Here is an 18,847-nt window from a genome sequence, read left to right as displayed (position 1 = left end):
ATCTCACCACCCAATCCATCTTCACCATCAAGCATCTAAGATTCTAAAGTTGAAATTCTCGACATACCAACCCCTCAACCATCACCTTTCTTAGCACTTCCCCCTCAACTTGAACCCAAACATCCTTATCCCATTACAAGCAAGAAGGAGGTCACTGTTCTTGCCAAGGAAACTAGATTATCTCTAGCGGAGTCTAGAAGAAAATATGAGGTAGATAAGCAGCTTGAGAGGAAAATTGCCTACAAATAGAAGCTAGAATCATTGCATCTGCTAAAGCTATGTTTATAGAAGAACATAAGAAGAAAGAAACTAAAGATGCTACCATGTTTATTGTTGATGGTGAGCCAGTACCAGAAGAAGTCATTATTGAGTCTATTCAAGCATAGTTTGCATTGAAAGCTAAACAAGCTGAGTTGAAAGAGCTTAAGAGACTTCAATCTGCAGTTGAGAATGGCGTTGAAGTATTCTATGCAGATGCAACTGCACTAATGAAAAATAGGGGGATATTGTCTTATCAAAAGTAGTAAGTGAAGACAACATCAGACGCTTTGAGACTATCTATGGACCATCAACTTATGATAATATTGTAGATGTCCAAAAAGGTCCAGAAGGAAAGTGATACAAGCCATTGCAGAACCGATCAGGCTATTAATTATTTTTGCAACTCTTGATAGATGTCTGATAGGTAAGGATGAACAACAAGCTACTAAGTGGCTACTTCCTTCAAGATCATTGCCTCCCTCTATTCCTTCTCAAAATGTTCTTGTTGAATCAAACATGAATATCAAATTCTACCCTAGTTTTAGAGGACACTGAATATTGGAATGGCAAACCTGTAACAAAGTCCGAAGAAGCAAAGTGGATATTGGGACTCAGGTTCTTGATCCTGAGATGCAAAGTCTACTTAAGCTCTGGAAGGAAAGATTCATCAAGATTGATCCTTTCTCTTATCCAACCTGGGACACCATACATGAAGAGGAGCAGCATGTTTTTAATGTCTATGGTGCAGATAGACTTGCCATTCAGTCGCTTCCTCCTTGACATATTGCTGCTCCTAATCCCAACAACATTATCTTTGAGCATCTACCACCAAAGCGCAAAGTTTATCCTCTTGGCACGATCATTTGGAAGAGTAGAGAAGCTTCATATGCTAATACACCCTTTTCTACTTCTATGGATTTACAACAATTAATGGGTCTTCTATGCACATTCAGCGTTGTTCTTCCATGGGATCACTTTCAGTCTGACATGACCTTCCAAACTGAAGATATTTTGTTGGTTGATCCTGAAGCTAGTCCATATTTCCCTAACTAGGAATTATCAAAATATAGGCCAGAACTCATAATGAAACTATTTGCCTATAGAGTGGAGATTCAATCTAGACAAGCCTCTTTAGGTAGAATTCGTAGACTCAAAACTCGCGTGCCCTTCATGTTGGGAACTCAGTTCTTATGTCTAACCACATTAAACACTAGCTTTCAAATTGCTGTTAACAAGCTAGTACTCTATCAGAAGATCAAATTCTATAAAGGCAAGGAAGTTCTCCTTGAAGATGACAAAGATGATATCTCAGTGCGCTTTGTTAAAGCTCACCTGGGGTGATTGTTTAAACATGAGCTTGAAGCGCTCAAACACAAGTATGGGCTCATGTCTCTAGATGGACATGCCATACACAAATCTACAGACTATAAGAATACTACTCTGGCTTGGAACTTGAAGAGAAGCCACTTGTTGATGTTTATCATCATAAAGTTTGACGTTCTTATCAAACTTTGAATCACTCTTGCTTCACTTCAGAAACTCCCTTCAACATGATCTACCCATGACAAAGGGATTTCTATGCATTGTTTGATCACACGTTTTGTTTTCTGGTGATATTGCCCTTTTTCTCAATTCTTTTTCATTCATCATGTTGATCCCACTTAAAGAAGTTGACTTAGACACTGATGTTACGTCTAGTTCCATGGTTGTTCAAGTGTACGATCCTTCACCTTCTCGCAACTATGTTCAACTACATAAGAAAGAACTTATCAAAACTAGAGAAGCCTTGAAGGATCATTCCTTTGCTAAGAACAGGGCTCATAAATGGTCTTTAATTGGAGACTTCTTTTACAAGAAAGCATATGGATGGAAGCCTTGTCGCTCTTCTACACCTCCCAGTAGCCCCCTTACCATCTCTTTTGATTTTGAAGACTTTGGTGATGAGTTCCTGAGGAAGCTTGATGAAGAAGATGCCAAACAAAAAAAGGAGAAAAATGTAAAATTTGAAAGCTCTCTGGGCAAAAGAAAAATGTCAACGTTTGAAGGAAGCACAATCCAAGGGGGAGCTCCTATGGTGATTTGTGTCATATTGTTTATCATGTACTCCAAAACACATCTCCTTGATGTGAAATTTTTAACACAAATAAAAGAGAAATGATTTAGGTTACATGTTCAAACTTTGTCTCGATGTCTTATGATGCTTTAAGTTTCTTTTCTATCTTATATTCTCTTGCATCTGATGAGACTACTAATGTGCTTTTCAACCAAATACTTTAAGTTAGTTTTCATCTTCTACATTTGTACTTGTTTGACATCATAAAAAAGGGGGAGATTGTTGAGTCAAAGGACGCTTACATCTAAAAGACTGATCAAGATCCTTAATTATTTTGATTAGATACAAACAAATACAAAGGGAATATGTTGCATGATCTGCATTGATCTGCATCTGATATCGTTATAATATTTGCATATGATGTTTTTCAAACAATAAACAGATAATGTCATGATCTGATATAGCATATGGTATAATATTTATTACTATGTGTCTAAGATTCTATCTGCAGAAACATTCTCCTAGGATCTGTCAAATCCTATGAAGAATAAATGAACTCAAGATTTGATATGCCATCAAAAGATGAGTTTTGCTTTGCAAAACCTGCTTTAACACAAAGATGTGACTGCCTACTACAATTTCTCATACACACAAACCTTAAAGAAAAATTTCTATGCATGAGAAAAGGACGTGCATTAAATGCACCCAACAATCGTCTTTTATTAGGTGAAGATCAAATGAAAATCTACCCATTATAAGACAATTGATACTTGAAGATGAGACCTATATAAATCATTTTTTTTTAAGATTGAACAAGTCGTTGTTGTGCAAACTTTGTCTTACTCTTCTTCTTTAACAAGAATTTATGTATTTTATTTTAAGATTAGAAAAAGCTCTCAAAACACCTCTAACATCCTGAGAGAAAAAGACAAAGTGCTTAGATTGTTTATGCGTATGTAAAATGATTCTGTCTTAGTCTCTGAGCAATCCTCAACCACAAATCTTGTATGATTTGTTTAGAGCTAGTAGCGGCTTTGTAGAACAAAGAATACTGGATGTTGATCAAACTTGGGGTAGAGTTTGATTTGTAAGAGCCAGAAGTGATCGTGACATAATACTTTTAACTCGTGAAAAGTTATACAATTTGGTGGTTTCCAAGAATAGGGCGTAGTCTTGGTTGTAAAGACAAACCAATATAACTCTCTATGTTTATATATCTTTTGTTTTCTCTCTATTTTTAACTAACTTTAGGTCTGAATTATGTTCCAATCGTTTTAAGATAAACTGCCCTTTTGCGAATTCATTTTTCTTATCGTCTAAAGAGTTTTTGTAATAGAGGTTGCTTGTCTTTCTTACAAATCTTTTTTTTCTCAAACTAAAAACCTTGTTGGTTTGAAAAAGTTTTCAACAATTATGTCAAATCACAATTCAACCACTCCTCTTTCTTGTGATATTTTCCTTTATAGTACCCGTATTCGCACCCATACTTGCGTAAATTTATGGATAAATACTCACCCCTGTACCAGACCCAACATACGGGTAATTATCCTTCCCGCTTGCAGATACCCATAGGGTCCGAGTGCACTTTGTCATCCCTATTTAGAATCACAACATTACAAGGTGACATCAGGGTGACCAGTGAAATGAAGAGGCTATGCACTACATATGTCGACTCCAAATATTGCAAGTAACAATGCATTGACCTCTTTAACTATAATCTAGTTTTTGCATGAGTAAAAAGAGGATTATCGCTTGGGTTAAAAAGAGGATTGAAGTTTTTTATTTGAATTTTATTTATTTTTAAATTAACTATAAAAATAGGCATAGACATCTGCCAAAGAATATAACAACTTTTAGTTTATTTGTTTTGGCAATAATTAAATGTCTAAATTTATATGCCTCGAAGAAAAGTCCTATTAACTGAATTTCATATATGTTATAAAGTTGTCACATTTTTTATGAGCACATCTAAAATTTTAGGATGTTAAAAGGAGTGTATTTGGATATGCTTATGTTATAGTTATTCTTACAACTACTACTTTTATAAATAAAAAATTACTATTTTGGCTAATGAATTTTAGCTAATAAATTTTTTAGGGAACTTCTTTTCATCCATGGATATAATGAAATACTCCCTTGATTCTAGAAATCTATGGTTATAAAAAGAATGATCACCCAAATCGTTTAGTTCTAATATAGTACTCATGGAATGCATAAATATAAGTATGGATTACCACAATATAAATATAATATATAATATTTTAAAAAATATAATTTTTATACTATCAAGTTAAAAAATTAAGAATATTTTGATATAAAAAGAAATTTAAAGATCATTCATATAAAAGTTGTATACATTGAATTTAAATATAAATATTTAAGAGTTTCTTGGCATAACATAACAAAAATGATAATTAAAAAAAACAAATAAATTTGCCCTAGTGTGATACCCGCGTGGATACCCATGCTACGGAGGAATATAAAAATGGATTAACACAAAAAAATAGAACATATAATAGCTTAAAATATAATTTTTATAATTTCAAATTAAAATTGAAGGATATTTTGATTAAAAAATATAAATTTAAACATCATTCATACAAAAGTTGCAAATAGTAAATTTAAATATAAATAACTAAAAGACTCATGACATAAAAAAACCAACAATTATAAAAAAAAAATCACCGAAAAGAATTTATCTTAGTGTGGATAGTAGTGTGATGGATGAATGTAAATATAATTTTTTTTACATGATATAAAAGTAGATTAATACAATTTAAATAAAACATATAATAGTTTAAAAATCTAACTTTTATACTTTCTAAATAAACAATGGAATGATATTTTGATATAAAAAGAAAATTAAATATCATTTATATAAAGCTGTATAAATTAAATTTAAATATGAATACTTAAGAATCTCTTAGTATTAAAAAATGATTATAAAATAAAATATTAATCATCTCAATGGATTTCTCCTAATATAGTTACCCATATGACAAAAGGATATAAATATAGATTAACACAACATAAATAGAATATAAAATAGTTTGTAATTTTTTTTTATTCCTTCAAATTAAAAAATAAGGATATTTTAATATAAAAATAAATTTAAACATCATTGTTATAAAAGTTGTATATATTAATTTCAAATATTAATATCTAACAATTTCTTAACATAAAAAAATAATGATTATAAAAAGAAAATCATTTTAAAGGATTTGTCATAGTATAGTTACATGTGTGTGAAAGGTGAATATAAATATGGATTAGAATAACATAAATAAAATATATAATAGTTTAAAAAATATAATTTTATACTTTCAAATTAATAAAAGGAAGTATCTTTTGATATAAAAAGAAATATAAATATCAAGCATATATAAAATTTGTATATATGAAATTTAAATATTAATATATATGAGTCTCTTGACAAAAATAAACCAATGATTATAAAAAGAAAATCATTTCAAAGGATTTGTCTTATTTTGGCTACGTTTGTACGACAAATGAATATAAATATGGATTAGAGCAACATAAAAAAAATACATAATTGTTTAAAATATATATAATTTTTATACTTCTAAACAAAAAAATAAAGGATATTTTGATATAAAAATAAATATAAATATATTTCATATAAAAGTTGTATATATTAATTTAAATATAAATATCTAAGAGTTTTTTTGACATAAAAGAAACAAATAATTAAAAATAAATCATTAAAATGAATTTGTCCTAGTGTGAATAGTAGTGCGGCATATAAATATGAATTAACACAATATAAATAGAACATATAATAGCTTAAAAAACATATATTTTTACTTTCAAAATAAATAAAGGAATGATATTTTGATATAAAAAGAAATTTAACATCATTGGTATAAAGTTGTATATATTAAATTTAAATATAAATATATTACAATCTGCTAACATAAAAAAAACCAATATTAAAAAATAAATATTGATCATCCCAATGGATTTTTCCTAGTATGGTTACATGTGTGATAAATGAATATAAATATAAATTAGCACAACATAAATAGAATATATAATTAGACTAAATTACTATTTAGGTCCTCCAATTTATTCTCAATGGTCAATTAGGTTCTCTAATTATTAAATGATTCATTTGGATCCTTTAATTATTTAAAATATTTTAATTGAATTATTTTGTCAATTAAGTATTAATGTTACCGAACGTGACAAGTGATGTGTAATAAAAGAACTATTAACGATATTACTATTTAGGTCCTCCAATTTATTCTCAATGGTCAATTAGGTTCTCTAATTATTAAATGATTCATTTGGATCCTTTAATTATTTAAAATATTTTAATTGAATTATTTTGTCAATTAAGTATTAATGTTACCGAACGTGACAAGTGATGTGTAATAAAAGAACTATTAACGATGTTTATGCTTAATTGACGGAAAGGATCCAATTAAACTTTTTTAAATAATTAGAGGACCCAAATGAACATTAAATTTAAATCAAAGGACCTAAACAATAATGTAATCAATATAGTTATTTAACAAAATATAATGTTTTATATCTTCGAATTAAAAGACATGTAAGATGTTTTCATATGTAAAGAAATATAAACATCATTCATAAAAAGAAAATTGTGTATGCTACATTTAAATATAAATACCTTATTATCTACTGACATGAACAAAACAGTGATTATATAAAAGAAATCACCTGAATAAATTTATCTTAATATGGTCATCCATATGATGAATGGATATAAATCTGAATTTATAAAACATAAATAGAATATATAATAATTTAAAATATAATTGTATAATTTTAAATTTAAAAATGAAGCATGTTTTAATAAGAAAAAAAAATTTAAACATCATTCATATAAATATTGTATAAGTTAAATTTAAATATAAATATCTAAGAGTCTAATAACATACAAAATTATTTATCATCGGTACATAAATATTGATTAATGCAACATATATAGAATTTATAATTTTTTTTTAAAATGTAATATACACATCATTCAAAAAAAATTGTTTACGCTACATTTAAATATAAATACATATGTATCTGTTGACATTAAAAAAAAGTGATTATATAAAAAAAATAGTCAAAACGATTTTTCCTAATATGATTATCCGTACAATGGATGGATGAATATAAATATAAATTTTTATGATATAAATAGAATATAAAATAGTTTTAAAAATATAATTTATATTTTAAATTAAAAAAATAAAGAATGTTTCAATAAAAAAAGAAATTTAAACATCATTCATATAAATATTATATAAAATTAAATTTAAATATAAACATAAAAAATAATGATTATAAGAAAATATTAATCATCTCGATAGATTTATCCTAACATAATTACTGGCCGTGTTTACCCGTGTAAAAAATGAATATCTAAGATTGTTATATGCTCCGTTTATGTTAATTATGTGTGTCTAGTAGATATTATTATTATTATTATTATTATTATTATTATTATTATTATTATTATTATTATTATTATTATTATTATACATTTTTTATATTTTTAAAATTAAAATGAATCATAAGTAATGAAAATGGTAAAGTAATATCACATGATAAAAAAATCTTATAACGTCTTAGTAATTATAATGGATTTGGATATGTTTTATCTCAATTTCGTCTTGATTTAGAACATCTTTATGTAGCCATTGCATTGCTCACTACTGGATGTTCTACTTATCATCCATGCTATAGTTTAAGTCAAGAGATACTGAAGTTCCTAGAACTTGGAGGTAGCATTTCGTGGCATCATGCTTTAAGAGAAGGAAATCCAGTAGTTGATTGTTTAGCTAAGTTTGGTTTGTCCTTAGATAGACTTACAAATTTTTGAAATTGTTCCTCAATTTTTATCAACTGTAGTTTTAGCAGATATATCCTCTACCACGTTTTCTCGTGATTTTTAATGGATCACTCTTGGGGGTCTCCCCTTCCATTCACCAAAAAAAAAAAAGAACATCTTGATTTGGACGTATATTTAAATTTTCTAATACAAACCTTCCAATAAATCTTCTATTTTTATTATGTTAGTCATACATTAAAAGGAAAAATTATCAATATAATGCGCCAATCAATGATTTTTCGGTTTCCGTAATTTTTTTTTATATTTACAATTAAGATTTCAAATTTTATTTTAAAATGTTTCTAATATAAAATTATTATCTATTTAATTATAAGTCAGAAATGTAAAATACAAAAATAGAAAATTTAAATATCATGTTTTTTTAATTTATTATTGATATAAAATAAATATTTATCCAGTTTTTAAATTAATTTTTGATATAAAAAATAAAACAAAGATCCTCCATTTTAAAATATAAAATAACTTTGGTTTTCGTAATATTCTTTTATATATCACGTTTTAAATAAAAAAATATAATGTTTTTAAATATAAAATTATAACTATAATTATAATATAAAAATACTTCTATAATTTTATATTTATCCTAAAATAGAGTGGGAAAGTTAAAATTACTATTTTAACCTTAAAATGAGTAGGAAAAAAAGATATAATTATACTCCCCTTCTAGTTTTATATATATATATATATATAAGGGGAAAAAGCTGAAGGATATTTGTTCCTGTCCAAGCTTAGTTAGAGTGTGCATAGGTCTCATATTTACTATAGATATGTCAATAAATAAAGTTGATAAAGGCTTGGACTATTATCTCATAAGCCAATTTTTGCATTTTAGAAATATAAAATTGGCTAAATGATTGGAGAAGGATAAAGGGAGAAGGGAGGGGAGAGAGACCATGGGTTCAAATTCTCCCAACTGATATTTATAATAAAAACAAACAAACTAACATTTGTTGATAAAAAAAGTAATTCACTAATGGTGATGATGGATATCTGCAAAGAAATTATCTTTTTCAAATTAATAAGATACAAGAACAATTTTGATTGAAAATAAAAACATTCACTACTAGAAAACGCAGTTTCAACATCGGTCAAAAATCACATTTTATATCGGTGGTTGACCGATGTTGAATAAAATGTTGTTGAAAGTTTAAAGTTTCAACATCGATCCCTATATCACCGTTGTAGAAAGTTTCAACATCGGTGCTCAGTTAAGAAATGATGTAGAAATTATACCTTCTACATCGTTTTTATCTTAGTGAACGTTGTAAAATAGCATTTTTCAACATCGGTGCTCAGTTAAGAAATGATATAGAAATTACACCTTTTACATCGTTTTTATCTTAGTAAACATTGTAAAATAGCACTTTTCAACATCGGTGCTTAGTTAAGAAATGATGTAGAAATTACACATTTTACATCGTTTTTATCTTAGTGAACGTGGTAAAATAACGCTTTTCAACATCGATGCTTAGTTAAGAAATGATGTAGAAATTACACATTCTACATCGTTTTTATCTTAGTGAACGTGGTAAAATAACGCTTTTCAACATCACTACTAAGTTAAGAAACGATGTTAAATATTTAATAACCTGTAATTAAAAATTTGTTAATTAATGATATTTTTATATTTTTAATATTATCAATATTACTAATAATCAATAAATCAGTATTTATAATATGAAAACCAATATTTTAATTACAATATGATAATATTGTAATTAAAATACTGGTTTTAGTATTATTTATATTTATTCTTAAGTTAACAACTAGTAGCAGAACGTGAATAAAAATACTTATTTCGTGTTGCCATGGAAATTAAGAAGTGTTTTCACAAAACTATATGAACAGCGATGCCATATTTTCCCCAGGTCAATAAAACAATCCATTAGTCCAACTCCTTTCAAGGACATTTAAGGTTATATATTATAATCAAACAACGAGCTACTCATGTAGCAATGTTATAGAGGAGCACTTGGATCAGGTTTTTAATTATTAATCAATAACCCACGAAAAATAAACCCTGAGAAAGAGTGTTCAGAAGCAAAGATCCATCAAAAGCTTGTTCATTGATGTCGGGGTATTTACAAAAATGCCACCGCTCAAATACGTCATCGGGCAACACCAAAAACGTTGTCGTTAATGTTGGGGTATTTACAAAAATGTCACCACTACAGATTCAACAACGTTCACATAGCACCGATATTATATTGATGTCGTGGAAATGCTTTTTTATAGTAGTGATTACTTGAATCAGGTTGAAACTAAATAATATACTATTCCTTTTGGTCTTGTTTATAAGACATAATCAATAAAAAAATTTCTGTTGTCTCTTATTATAAGACTTTATTTTATTTTTCTTGTGCATTAATTATTTTTTTTAGTAAAATACCTGAATTGTCTTTTTTTCCTATGAAAATTGGAGAAGATGAGTAGGTTTATATTAGGGCCATTATCTATTATTCTACTTAAGGCCCATAAAATGTTAGAATCCACCTTGATTGAACTGTGCTTGAACTCGTGATAATTAGATAATATATATTTTTATTTTTAAGTATAATATATAAAAAATAAAAAATATTAAAAGTTAAACTTCACATAAAATATCATACAAAACTATTTTGAGTTATTTTTGGTTTAATGATTAATTTTTCCATTTGATGAATGATTTTTTTTAACGGTGAGACAGTAAAGTAAAGAATGTTATGCTATTCTAATTATTATATATTTATATTTATATATAATATCTTTCAAAAATTTAAAATTGTTCACATTATCTCTTATATCTATAGTGTTTCAACAGTCACATGTCAATTGCGACAGAAAAATTACCAACTTTACAAAAAAAGTAAAAAAAAATAAAAATTGATGTTTGTTGAATTGGTCCAATAAGTCAAATTGCTGATTTCTACCAGTTTTGCTGGTTCTTGACCAGTTCCGCCGATTTTTTGGCATATTGGTTTTCAGGATCATTTCGGATTGCATGATACATCGATTCCCGGTCCAAAACCAGATAGTTTGTCCGATATGGTTTTGAGAACCATGCTATAAGGAATGAAATTATATTCTTTATAATTGAGTTATATCTTGAAAATGAAAAATATATTTTATACATGACAAATATAATTCGTTCTAGTTAAGCGTCCATTACTTGGTAGGATTTTAGAAAACATAATAAATTCTTTGCTAGTCATACACATTCCTATTTTTTTTAATGAGTGTATTATACCAAGTTAGAATTACATGCTATCTTAAAATATATCAATGGTAACTTGCTAATACACTTATTAAAATATTATAATAGTGTATACTTTAGTAAATACTATAAAATTTGCTAATATATACACACTTTTTTTTAGTATACATGCGTTAGTAAATTATAATTAAAAATTGTCATAAAATATATCAATAATGTAATTTTTGCTAATACATTCATACTAAAAAAATAAAAGTATATACATTAGTAAATATCTTTAATCAGCTATTTTGTAATAATTAAGAATATACGGCCAAAAGATAAAGAATTAACACAAATTTAGGAATGTTCAAAATTAAATCAAACCGTTTGTAAATCACCAAGCCGATTCAAAAAAAATTGAAAATTGCTTGGTCTAAAAACCGCAAAACCCAAAAAATCTAAAAAATTTGCAGATTTTTTTTTCAATTTCGTTCGATCTTCATATCTTGTTATAAAAGCCCAGACCAAATCAAAAAAATCATATATTATAATTGTATTGATTTTTATCATGGTAATTAATGATAAGTATTAAATAATTTATTTATTTATTACTTTATAACCAAAATACATATTTTACTTTCATATGTTAAAATAAATGTACTAATATTATTAAAAAATATTAAATATCAAGTGAAACACAAATTATTATTATGTTATAAAAGAAAGTTGATTATATCATTTATATTAATACTAAATAGAAGTAAAAATAATAATTTTTAACTAAAATATGTTAAACAGAATTTAATAAAGAGATTCATTGTAAAATAATATAATATAATAATTATATAACTTTAATCAATAGATTTTAAATTATAATAATAGAATAAAAAAAATACAAAGCCGCCAAATCAAATAAAATAAAATCATAAAAGTTTAGTTTGATTTGATTCATATTTAATATTATATTCAAACTGAATCAGATAATCATATTTTTATTTTATGTTTGATTCAAATGATTTTTTTATATAAAAAAAAACAATCGAATCATACGGTACCACGAATTTCACTAAATGAAATATAAGTCAAATAGTAAATTAAACAATATCATCTCTTATTTGAAATAAAAATGCATTAATCAACATTTTGATATTTTTTTTCTTCTAATTACGCATGCATTACACCGTAGAAGATAAAACGAGATTGGCTTGGCAGTTTCTTTTTCTCACACATCAGCACATCCCAAATCTAGTTTCGACACAATGGACATCATTTTCATCTTTCCGCAGTGGACTTTTATATTTAAACTCTTCATAGTCAATATTTTATTGGTTGGTACAAAATTATGTCGACATTTCACGACATCGTTACAATACCAATAGAAAAAATTGAAAATCAATTATGGCAGAACATAATAAATTACAAATTAAGTCGTTGCCGATTAATGTACAGGTATCTTCAAACCTCACCTTCTGATTTTTGATATTGAGGAGGTTCAAGTATTTATATCATATCATCCTCTGTCACTTCATTACTCTATATGTGACTTTTAGCTTGTTCTCTACACTAGAGACTTTGTCCAGCACTTTAGTTTAGACCCTCTTTGGCTCTATTTTTTCCTGCATTACACTAATCACCATGAAAAGATTTCATAGTAAAAGAAAACTCTTGATCTTCCTGGTGGTAATCCCAAGCCTAGTCGCTGCCGAGTGCACGTGCGATGAAGAAGACCAAGAGCGAGACAAATCAAAAGCTTTAAGGTACAAAATAGCAGCTTTAATATCAATACTAGTTGCTAGTGCAATCGGGGTGTGTATTCCACTTCTTGGCAAAGTTATACCCGCCTTGAGCCCTGAGAAGAACATATTCTTCATCATTAAGGCCTTTGCCGCAGGTGTGATATTGGCGACCGGTTTTATTCATATCCTACCCGATGCTTTCGAGAACCTTACTTCGCCGTGTTTGAATAAGTATCCATGGGATGCTTTCCCCTTCACTGGCTTTGTGGCAATGTGCACTGCCATGGGGACTCTCATGGTTGAGACTTACGCCACTGCTTATTTTAAAAAACATCATCACTCACAAGTCCAGACAACATACGTGGAAAAGGAGGAATCAGGGGATGTGCATCTTCACACACATGCAACACATGGTCATGCACACGGCCATCTTCCCTCTCATGATCATCAATCATCGGCACTTCTTCGTCATAGGGTCATATCACAGGTTTTTTTTTTTTTTTATATTATGGAACAATATGAATTATAAATTATAAATTGGAGCTTCATGTTCCAATTTTATAAATCTCTATATATAAATTGGAGCTTCATGTTCCAATTTTATAAATCTCTGTTCTTTAGTACACGTGTTTCATGGTTTTTATTCACAACTAGTATTCAGTTTTTAGGTTTCTCTCTTTTAAAGGGAAAAAATATGTATGAAGTGAAAAAAAGGAAAGAAAGAATTTACAATTGATTTAAATAATGCATTCACACCTTTTTTTCACTTTTCACATTTTTTTTTATCAATTAAAAGGAATCCAATCTTCGATCGATTTTTAAGCATATACTGACAAGTGATAATTAAATGGAGTTTTGATTATTTTTTATACGATAAATGTTTAATTTTTAAATGAATTGGAATTGGTGATTTTGAGTTAATTGATTGTAGGTGTTGGAGCTAGGAATTATTGTTCATTCTATCATCATTGGAATTTCTATGGGAGCTTCAGAAAGTCCTAAAACAATAAGGCCACTGGTAGCTGCATTGACTTTTCATCAATTTTTTGAAGGCATGGGACTTGGAAGTTGTATAATTCAGGTACTATATGTTATATATCATTGTCCTATATTAGTTAGTTCACGTGCATCAGATATATTCGATTCATGAAATTTCTTGATTGATTTACAATGATCAATGAACCAACTGGAAAACAAATATGAAGAATCAAAATGATTGTGAAATTATTAATTTGTGACGGGGAGCATGTGTGTGGTTCGGTTGGTATGGAACATATAACTATCACAAGTTGGAAATTTTCAAACTTTTCTATTTTTTGGACTAATACCAATTAATGGTTGCTTACTAACTTATTTCTCTCATTAGATTAATTAATTAGTATTTTTTGTCATATGAACTGTACCTTCATATCATGATGAGAATTTTAAGATAATAGTTAATGGCAACAACAAGGTTTAACATCTCATACAAATTATGCAAATATTTGCTAAGCCAATATCATTTATATATGTTGACTTTGAAGAACTATTAAATATCGTTATTTTCTAAATTTATTGATCGAAGTAGATTGTTAGTCACCACACGTGACACAACTAGTGGTTAGACTGTACATGTCTCTAAATCTATATAAAAATAAATAAACTTTTAAAACAATAAAAGTTAGTGTTGTACTTCTATTGTGTGATGACATGCAATTAAATCAGAGTGAGTTGAAGTAGAAAATATTAATCAAAAGGGAAATGTTAACCCCACTTTTAGTTTTAGCGTGTATAGGTGTATGGAAGAGATACATAAGAAAGGGGGAAAAGTGTGTTTGGAATTCAGCAGGAGAATTCATTTTTTCAATAAATTTAAAATGATTCATGATAAAATAATTTGTTTGGATAAAATATTTGAAAGAAGATTTCATTTTTGATATTTTTATAAATCATTTTGATTGACTAAAATAGTGAGATTTCAAATTCTATCAAAAAAATATAGAATTTGAAATATTTTTTTTCAAAGATGTTCGCTCTAATTCATGCTTGAGACTCTTTCTCGTTTAACACTTACAACCACGGGTGACCAAAGTTTTTATGGTCGACATCGACATAAGTTGTTTTTCACCGACCTTGACCGAGGTTTTTTCGGATAGAATTTTTTTGTATGATGTCAACCAAAGCTATTTTTTGTCGATATCGGCTAAGATTTTTTTAGATGATATTAGTTAGGGTTATTTTCTCACTGACATAAGTAATAGGAATTTTTTGCTGACGTCGGCCAAAGATTTTTTTGGCCGTTGTCATCCAGGTTTTTTCAGTTGATGTTGACTAATAATTTTTTTGGCCGACATTGGTTAGATTTTTTCTACTGATATCGATCATGACTAACTTAAAAGTAAATATGATAAGGGATATAATTTATGTTTCACAAGACATTTTAATTAGTTTTTAGTTTTTTTACTAACTGGAAAACTTGTTTGATTGTTTGATAAATAAGTTTTTTTAGAAGCTTCTAATATTTTTTGAAGCGGTAGTGTTTTTTAAAACCCAGCTTCTAACTTTTAGCTTTTTATATTTTTATCCTCAATATGTTTATTCAATTTCCTAGTTATCTTTTTAAAATAAATCATGATTTTATTATTTTTTTTATTTTTCACTTTTTTGTTACTTCAACAACTAATTTTGTCAAATACTTGTAATTTAATAAGTTGATTTTTCAGCTTTTAACTAATTTTTAACTTCCAACTAGCTTTTTAATTAGTTTTACCGAACATAGTCATAATAAAAAAAATACAAAAATAAAATACAAGAAAAAAGTTGGTACATGTTCATAATTATCCTAATTAAAATATAGCTAATCCTATTACTTATATGTGATGTATGCAATTTTACATATTTCGGAACTTTATGTACCTTGAGTCAAAAGTATACAATGTAAACATAGGTGGCATTTGAATCGAAATTACTGCAGGCAAATTTCCAGAGGTTATCTATTACAATAATGGGATTGTTCTTCGCATTAACTACTCCAGTGGGGATTGGAATTGGCATAGGGATAACTAATGTTTACGATGAAAACAGTCCAACTGCCCTAATTGTGGAAGGAATCTTCAATGCAGCATCAGCTGGAATCTTAATTTATATGGCACTTGTAGATCTTCTTGCAGCTGATTTTATGAATCCAAGAATGCAAAAAAGTGGTAGCCTCCGATTAGGAGCCAATCTCTCTCTTCTACTTGGAGCTGGATGTATGTCTCTTCTGGCTAAATGGGCTTAAGAATGCGAGTTAATTTTAGGTTGGAAGACAGTCTTGTGGTGAACGTCTTCGGCTCAACCCAAACAGTTTTTTTTTTTAATATATGCATTGGCTTTTTAATATATATATATATATATATATATATATATATACACTTTCTCTACCTTCCAATTTTCTGCATTCAGTTTGGTGTTGTTTCCTACTGTGTAATTAATGTATACCCCAACTGTTTAGTAGATGATGGTGTCAATGGAAGATTAATTTCTTTCCAAGTCCTTGATTGTGTTCCATATAGATTTAGAGGAATGCACAATAGTAAATATATCAGATAAGTATTCAGACAAGTTGATAAGACGTTTATATGAACACCTAACACGCAAGACGCTTATATGGACACCTAACACACAATTTTTCATATGAAGTCGAATATTGTTTCGTCCATGTGTTTGCATAGTCCATACAACATGTCTCGGCCTTCAACACCCGGGTACCATTGGGCGATGGTTATGGTTAATAAACCCGCTTAAAGATAATTATCTAGTTAGAAGCACTTAAATAAGATTAAGAGGCGCATTACCTAACTAATAATCAGAAACATGAAGACCCAAAGACCCAAGGCCCAATAAGGTTAGTATATAAAGGAAAGAGCCCCCAAATAAAGACCATTGTTCACTTGAATATTTATTTGACATCATTGATAGCTCTGAACTGAACCTTTACTTAAGTGTCGAAGTGTCTTTTGCAGGTACCCTCCATTTTTGAATTCATATACATCGGAGATACCGACAAGTTATCATTAGAAAGGCCATTCGACATAGCAAGAGACCCTTCGACAGAGGAGATAGTGTCTGATCCATTCGTGATAGGAATATTTTGGTGCTCACTGTGGGATCGAGTAAGTTATATCCCGACCCCAAGAGGTTATGGCAATAACCAAAATTGGAACGAATACAACTGCAATGGAGCAACCAACAAATTAGCAAAATGAGGAGATTCATGTAGAAGACCAGATCAGCCTATCCTCGATCATGAAAAGACTACAAGCTCAGGTTTCAAAAATTCATCATCATCACACCGAAGAAGGCATCGCCCTTCGGCGTGAAAATGCGCATTTGCGAGAATATAACGGGTCATGACAACCTGGGTTATGTAATGACCCGCCTCGTCACTACGATATCATCACTCTAAACCACATATATTTCAACTTTTAAATGAAAACTCCGTTAATTTGCTTATGAAAAATGAGAGTAAATTTTTTGCGATATACATTCACCAAACAACGTACAATTACTTAGATTATATATATATATATATATATATATATTAACTCAGTACATATCATTCACATAACAGAAAGTAAATTAGTCTATACATATGATTAAATATGTGATTTACATACTCAATTCAAAAAAGAATTATAGAACTAGCTACAAAGGAGTTGATTAACAAAACACAACTATCTCCCAAAATAATCCCAATGTCATCATGTCGGCTTGGCGGCTCCACAAAAGAATCTTACTTCACGTATTCTACTATTGTCTGTTTGCTCCTACGAATAAAGGTTCGCGAGCATCATAGGTACAACCCACACGATACAAAAATTGTAAGGGTGAGTTTATTATAAAAGAAATTAACACAAAAATCAAATGACCATGATTAGTAAGAAAACATTAACAAATACCATAATCATACACAGAAATCCATTAGTCCAATATACACTCAACAAGTAGTCATCATCCGTCCATAATTCCAATCAATGATGTTCAGTATGATGCATACACCAGACCTCAACTCTCAAATGCAATATGGTGCCACTTGTCAGGAAATAGCCTAAGTGTGTCCACGCGACACTCTCACTTAGGAAAACTAGGCAACAATTGTCGAGGCTATCCTGTCGTGCACAAGTAACTCCCCCCCCATGGCGATCAGCCTGAGTCTCAAGGAAGTTTCAAACAGAGTGACATGCCCCCAAGTACAAGAATTTTCCCTCATGAGAAACTAAAAGTACTTACTGACAAAGTTTATACTATTTCCATGCAATATGAAGTATGAAACATGGGCACCATCAATGCACTGATCCTGGAGAATTAAAGATTCTAAGTCATCCCCGTCCAAAAATGCTTAAAACTCTTTAACCACTCTATTTCCCCCACTAGGGATATTCATCATGGTCATTGCACTCCCCTTATACATACACAACATACATCATCACAATGACATTTTCCACATCAACATCTCATCTCAATGTCATTCTCAACATCAACATCATCTCATCTCAATGTCATTCTCAACATCAACATAATTTCATCTCAACGACATTATCAACAACAACAACATCATCTCATATCAACATAATCATCAATAATAGCATCATCTCATATCAATATTATCATAAATACCAACATCGTCTCATATCAATTATTGTTGAACAAGTGGCATCAATAACTTAAGAGGGGGGGGTGAATTAAGTCTTAAATTTTTTTTACTAACAAGT

At 28.9% G+C, this 18,847-nt stretch overlaps 1 protein-coding gene across 2 annotated transcripts; it reads left to right on the top strand.

Moving 5' to 3' along the window:
- Positions 1 to 12,858: 12,858 nt before the first annotated feature.
- LOC114380812 (zinc transporter 8-like) lies at positions 12,859 to 17,595 on the top strand. 2 transcript variants are annotated; one of them, XM_028339872.1, is made up of 3 exons: positions 12,859 to 13,602; positions 14,047 to 14,196; positions 17,099 to 17,595. In XM_028339872.1, the coding sequence occupies exons 1-3, from the start codon at positions 13,015 to 13,017 to the stop codon at positions 17,339 to 17,341; spliced, it is 981 nt and encodes a 326-aa protein (XP_028195673.1). In that variant the 5' UTR covers positions 12,859 to 13,014; the 3' UTR covers positions 17,342 to 17,595. The 2 variants fall into 2 exon arrangements, with proteins under 2 accessions (XP_028195673.1, XP_028195672.1); XM_028339871.1 differs by lacking the exon at positions 17,099 to 17,595 and adding an exon at positions 16,069 to 16,677 and having other exon boundaries at positions 12,874 to 13,602.
- The last annotated feature ends 1,252 nt before the right edge of the window (positions 17,596 to 18,847 follow it).

Source organism: Glycine soja, chromosome 13, assembly GCF_004193775.1.
Source record: "Glycine soja cultivar W05 chromosome 13, ASM419377v2, whole genome shotgun sequence".
Classification (NCBI taxonomy): Eukaryota; Viridiplantae; Streptophyta; class Magnoliopsida; order Fabales; family Fabaceae; genus Glycine; species Glycine soja.
Note: the sequence above shows the minus strand (reverse complement) of the source record. Positions and strands in the feature narration are given on the sequence as shown.